This window comes from Thamnophis sirtalis, unplaced genomic scaffold (genome assembly GCF_051295495.1).
Source record: "Thamnophis sirtalis isolate CommonGarterSnake01/CBP01778 unplaced genomic scaffold, rThaSir2_p1.2 scaffold_2, whole genome shotgun sequence".
In the NCBI taxonomy this organism is placed as follows: domain Eukaryota; kingdom Metazoa; phylum Chordata; class Lepidosauria; order Squamata; family Natricidae; genus Thamnophis; species Thamnophis sirtalis.
This window is the reverse complement of record NW_028261382.1, coordinates 71,892,816-71,899,051: the sequence shown is the minus strand read 5'-3', so window position 1 is coordinate 71,899,051 and position 6,236 is coordinate 71,892,816. Positions and strand designations below refer to the sequence as shown.

Below are 6,236 nucleotides of genomic sequence, written 5' to 3'. Positions count from 1 at the left end.
ATGATCTCACCCAGTGGTTTCATATATATGTTGAACAGGACGGGTGAGAGAACTGACCCCTGGGGCACCCCACAAGTGACATGCCTCGGGGTCGATACCTGCCATCCAGTCAACACAAACTGCGACCGATCCAACAGGTAGGAGGAGAACCACCGTAAAACGGTGCCCCCTCCACTCCCAATCCCCCAAGTCGTCGCAGTAGGATACCATGGTATCGAAAGCCTCTGAGAGGTCTAATAGGACCAGGACAGAGGAGCAGCCCCTGTCCCGGGCCCGCCAGAGATCATCGACCAACGTGACCAATGCCGTCTCCGTGCTGTATCCGGGCCTGAAACCCGACTGAAACGGATCCAGGTAGACAGCTTCATCCAGGAACTGGGGAAGCTGATGTGCTACCGCACTCTCGACAACCTTCGCTACAAAGCGAAGGTTGGAGACCGGATGATAGTTGGCTAAAGAAGCTGGGTCCAGGGAAGGCTTCTTAAGGAGGGGCCTCACCACCTCCCGGGAAGCCGAGACTAACCAAGAGGGACACGGGTCCAGCACACGTGGCAGCACTGAGTCTCCCCATAATCCTGTCCATGCCCTCGGGGGTCACAGGGCCAAACTCATCCCAGATGGTCTCCACAAGATTCATCCCTGTCGACTCGCCCGAATCTACCCAGTCAAAGTCCATGCCTGTCCGTTGTCTTTAACTTGTGTCTTTTTTTTTTTTTTAATCTTCAGGGATTTTTCTTTCACAAGCACCTGGCCTCCATGGGGTTTTCCAATGTGATCAAGATAACAGAAAAAAACACCAGGTGAGTTGAGGAGAGGAGAAGTGGATGAACCCAACACGTTCGATGCCTACTCGTAGTTAAGCTTGCCAAGTGGTCTGGCTTCCACCTTGATGTATACTTCTCCTACCCTACTCAGAGGATGTTGTCTTCTCCTGCGATCTCTGTAGGAACTTTATAATCAACGAAGGAGTAGGAGTTTGAGGGTTCTACATCAGTGGTGGGGAACCATGGGCCTTTTAGGACTTGTGGACTTCACCTTCCAGAATTCCTGAAGCCAGCTCTCCTCTATCCCATCCCTTTTCCATTTGAGCACTTAAGTCACTTATTTTAGCATGTGACTTTAAACAATGGTAAATGAATGATTGTAAGTCAAGGATTACCATATTTTTGGGAGTATAAGACGGTCTGAAATATAAGATGCACCTAGTTTTCGGGAAGGAAAACAAGGGAGAAAAAAATCTGCCTGTGCCTCCCAGCAATTTGCCTCCTTGCAGCACACAGCAATTTTCAATTTCACCACAGCCTGGTTAGCAGAAGCAGCTGATTGTTGGGTGGATCGGCCTCCTGACAATCAGCTGTTTCAGGCTACAGGGATTGCCATAGCCTATAGCCGCCTCCGCATGCCCCATTTTCGGTCTCTGCATTCCATTTTCAGCCTCCAAACGCCCCATTTTCCGCCTTGAGTGGCAGGGATCAGGATGGGTGGAAAATGAGGCGCACTTCCAGGAGGCCGAAAATCAGCTGGCCGTCGGGAGCTGATCTAGGGCAACGGCTCATGTGGCTGAAGAGATGGCTCTGCATGACACCAGTGGCACGCATGGCATAGGTTCGCCATCACGGTCCTAAGAGGACATTCTGATGAGAGAGATGTTCCCTGAGGAGTCCAAAAGTTCGGAAAACAAAAGCTCTCGTTCTGGTGACTGACCCAGATTGTATCCTGCAGCAATATAGTTTGCAATTAGGGGACCTTCTTGATGTACACAAACCATTCTGCCTACCCTGCTTATTATATCAGTGGGGTTCCTAGGATTAAGTCCTGTTTATTAATCTGCTGTTTATGAGAATATCTGGGGGGGTTTCTTCTTTCTAAGACGGCTGCGTTTGATTTAAACTGCCGACTGTCTGTGGCTTTTGATTTTTCTTGTTTCCTCCCCCCCACTCCTACTCCTGTCTCCCATCTCTTCTGAATTAATACAGTGTGTAGATAACAAAGCTTTCTCTCTCATTAGCCTGATTCCTAATTACTTTAATTGCACTTCATGGAGTCCTTTGAAAACTGAAATCCCTAAAATGCTCGTGTTGTTAACAGCAGAGAGGGGAGAAAAGATTTGATGGATACTAAAGCAAAGATTTGGAGATCCCCCGCCTTTTCTTTCTCAATACCGTGTTTCCTGAAAATAAGACAGGGTCTTATTTTCTTTTAACTCACCCAACCCCCGAAGTAAGTGCTTGGCCTTATTTTTGGGGTGGTCTTATTATTTTTGAGGTGCAGGAGACGCCTTAACTTCAGAACAGCTGATCCAGAGGGGGCTGGAAGTTCTCCCTCTGTTTCTGGCACACTCTTGCCAGCCCTAGGGTCACTGGCCCTGCTGCTCTTTTTGCGGCTGCCACTAAGAGAAAGGGCACAGTAGCTGGGGTTTTGGGGAGCGGCCTCCATGAGGCCGTTGCGCATGGATGACAGGGGCGCGTGGGGCATTTCCCCCCCCTTTCCCCCCTCAGGAAATTTCAGGGACCGGCGGTTAAATATTTTAAGGGAGGGCTTATTTTAGTGCAATGCGCTCAACAGCCTGATGGGGCTTATTATCTGGGGAGGTGTGAGGGGGATCCCAGCCTTTTCTTTGCATCAGCCAGATTAAAGAAGGTTAGATCTGGGGAAGGTTAGATCCGAATAATGTTATCCCATCGCATCAGAGCGTATCGGCTTTCTGAGAGATATCTGAAACAAGGCATTGTGAATTTTGTAGTAAGGAAAAGCAGCAATTTACTGCGTTCTGCATTTTAAAGATAGATTATGCAAATGCATTTCCTCTCATAATTAACAAAAGGAATTTGTCAGGCCTGCAGCCATCTTTTCTTTTGGACCTTTGGCCTGCCACACTTTCTATTATTTTACTATGCATTCTCTATTGTGGAAAAATGGGAGGGGGGATTAAATGATATATAGCCATAACAACATTCTTTCTAGAAAGCCAAGGTCATCCTTTATCTTTGCACCTCTGCACCTGACCAGAACTGGATGGGTGGAAGCTGCCTGCGTGGCAGTGGGAGATTGGACCATGGGATGGACTTGTGGATGTTGGGGGCAAGATCTTGAACTTTCATCTGGGTGGGGAAAACTGGGAAGCTTTCAGATTTGGGTTTTCCCAGATGTGCCAACATGTCTCTCTTAATAAATGGGAACTTTGAGCAATACTTTGGCTCGGACCTTGATTTACTTTAGGGTGCTATTTGGAACCCTGACATTAACCCTAATCTGACAGAATATCCTTTAAAACAGCCTAGAATTGGGTTCTGGACAATGAGACAGAAGCCATGCATGACATTCCTAAGACCTAGGAAGCCAGGCTAAGCCACTATGATGATTATTAACCCTGTTTCCCTGAAAATAAGGCCTTCCCAGATAATAAGCCCAATGGGGCTTTTGAACGCATGTGTTAAAATACGCCCTTAATTGGAAGCAAGGCACCATAAGAGTGCAGATGCACGTGACTTTTGCTGAGAAACCAGACAAAGAAACTGAGGGGGCAGAGCACCTAGAAACAGCAATGCCTGCTTACACTATGCCAACCCAGGGCATACCCAAAGAATATAAGGACTTGGCTGAGGTTTTTAGCGAAAAAACATCTGATGAGCTTCCACCTCACCGCTCCACATACTGTGTGATAGAAATCCTGCTCATTGCCAAACTTCCTAAACCCAAGATGTATAGCATGTCTCCAAGGGAGCTGGAAGAGCTGTGGGCATTCATTGAAAAAAGCCTAGCAAGGGGTTTCATTGAACCAGCTTGACCAAAAGTTGCAGCCCAAGTGTTGTTTAGAGTGAAAAAAGATGGCTCCGAATGCTTATGTGTGGATTTTCAAATTTTAAATTCGATCAGTATGGCAGATGTATATCCCCTCCCACTCATGAAGGATATGCTAGCACACCTAGCCAAAGGGAGAATTTTTTCAAAGCTGGATTTAAGGGAGGCTTAATACTGTATCAGGATTAAGGAGGGAGATGAATGGAAAACGGCATTTAACACCCCTCTTGGATGCTATCAATTCAAAGTGCTACCATTTGGGCTACAAGGGGCCCCTGCAGTATTTATGCAATTAATAAACAAAATGTTGTTTGCATATTTGTGACCTTCATCAAGGCTACTGATGGCGAACATTTTCAGCAACGAGTGCCCAAACCGGAATGTGCGTGCATGTGCATGCATGTGTGCCCGGCTGAGCAGCAAAAACCCAAAGACCAACTGGCTGGCGCGCACCTGCCTGGGGTTTTTTGGGGCCATTTTCAGGCCATTTTTCAGGTCGCTTTTGCCCTGAAAAACAGCCTAAAATCCAGAAAAGAGCTCAACAAATGGCGTGGTTTTGGGTCATTTTTCAGGCCATTTTCAGGCTGTTTTGGGCCAGTTTCAGGGCAAAAAAACAGCCCCAATACCGGCCTAAATACAGCCTGAAGACGGCCCAGAAAACAGCCTGGTTTTTGAGTGGTTTTTTTTAGCCGTTTTCATGCCATTTTCTGGCACTCCTACGCCTGCAAAGACCTGTTGGCGATGGTGCCTGAGGCCCATAGAGAGGGCTCTGCGTGCCACTTCTGGCATGTCAGCCATAGGTTCGCCATCTCTGATCTAGGTTTTCTTGACAATCACCCTGGTGGGTAATCTCTGAGCTGTCTGTGGCATAGATGACTGTCTCTAACTAACGTGGTTCTTTGGTTGCAGGTACAGAGGCTGGCTTGTAAGGAGGCTGTGTCACTTCCTGACTGTGTGTGACTGGAGGCTTCCGGCTGAAATGCCACCCAATCTCCAGGAAAGGCTCTTTCGCAGCCAAAGGTACTGCTGTGAGATGGAGGCTTCATTTGGGGTGTGGCCAGGGGCGAAATCCAGCAGGTTCTGACAAGTTCTGAAGAACCGGTAGCGGAAATTTTGAGTAGTTCAGACAATCAGCAAATGCCACCTCTGACTGGCCCCAGAGTAGGGTGGGAATGGGGATTTTGCAGTATCCTTCCCCTGCCACACCCACCAAGCCACACTACGCCCACCAAGCCACGCCCACAGAACTGGTAGTAAAAAAATTGAATTTTACCACTGGGTGTAGCCCACAAATGTTGGACGCCTGTGGAGTGATCTATTTATTTCATTTACTTCGGTCGATATTCCGGGCCTAAAAAGATTCGGGTGGCTTGTAGAGCACATCATCCCCAATACAATTACAATTAGCCAAAAGCATAAGTCACCGTCTAGCCATCCTAATGCCACCAGACTTTGGGATTGTGGGATCTTCCCAAAATGCTTTCCTGGAACGCCACCTTCCAAAAATGTAATCAGAATAACAGAGCTGGAAGGGACCTTGAAGGTCTAGTCCAACCCACTGTCCAGGCAAGAGATCCTATACCATTTCAGACAAATGACTGTCCGGTTTCTTCTTTAAAATCTCCAGTGATGGAGCGCCCACAACTTCTGGAGGCAAACTGTTCCGCTGATTAATTGTTTTCACTGTCAGAAAATTCCTCCTTAGTTCTAAGTTGCTTTTCTCTTTGATTAGTTTTCCCCCATTGCTTCTTGTTCTACCTTCAGGTGCTTTGGAGAATAGCTTCACATACATACACACAAGATACAACACTTCGAGATAGTCAAAGATTACTAATAAGCAATCAAATCATATTAGGAAACAAATTAAGCAATATAAATTGTAAAGATACAAGCAATATGGTTATGGTGATAAGTGGGAAGAGATAAATACTAGGAAGGATGAGAAGAATAATAGTAATACAGTCTTAGTAGATAATTTGACAGTGCTGTGGGAATTAGTTGTTTAGCAGAGTGATGGCATTTGGGGAAAAACTGTCCTTGTGTCTAGTTGTTCTGATGTGCAATGCCCTATAGCTCTATATTGAGGGTAGAAGTTGAAACCATTTATGTCTAAGATATGAGGGGTCTGTAGTTATTTTCACAGCCCTCTTTGAGTGTGCAGTGTGCAGGTCCTCAATGGAAAGCAGGTTGGCTCTAATTGTTTTTCCTGAAGTTCTGATTCTCCTCTGAAGTCTGTGCCTGTCTTGTTGGGTTGCAGAGCCAAACCAGACAATTATGGAGGTGCAGATGACAATGATTCCTCTGTAGAACTGAATCAGCAGCTCCTTGGTCAGTTTGAGCTTCCTGAGTTGGCACAGAAAGAACATTCTTTGCTGTGGTTTTTTGATGATGTTTTTGTCATTAGAATGTGGATTTCCTAGCATGTTTAGAGCAGA

General features: G+C 46.5%; 1 protein-coding gene across 1 annotated transcript in view; it reads left to right on the top strand.

Annotated features, from left to right (window-relative positions):
• Positions 1-731: 731 nt before the first annotated feature.
• The window catches only part of GPAT2 (glycerol-3-phosphate acyltransferase 2, mitochondrial), a 47,338-nt gene continuing 41,833 nt past the window's right edge, over positions 732-6,236 (top strand). The window contains exons 1-2 of the mRNA XM_087706071.1: positions 732-800; positions 4,711-4,821. Coding sequence (XP_087562197.1) covers positions 757-800; positions 4,711-4,821 — 155 coding nt within the window. The 5' untranslated portion in view covers positions 732-756. The remainder of the gene's footprint in view (positions 801-4,710; positions 4,822-6,236) is intronic.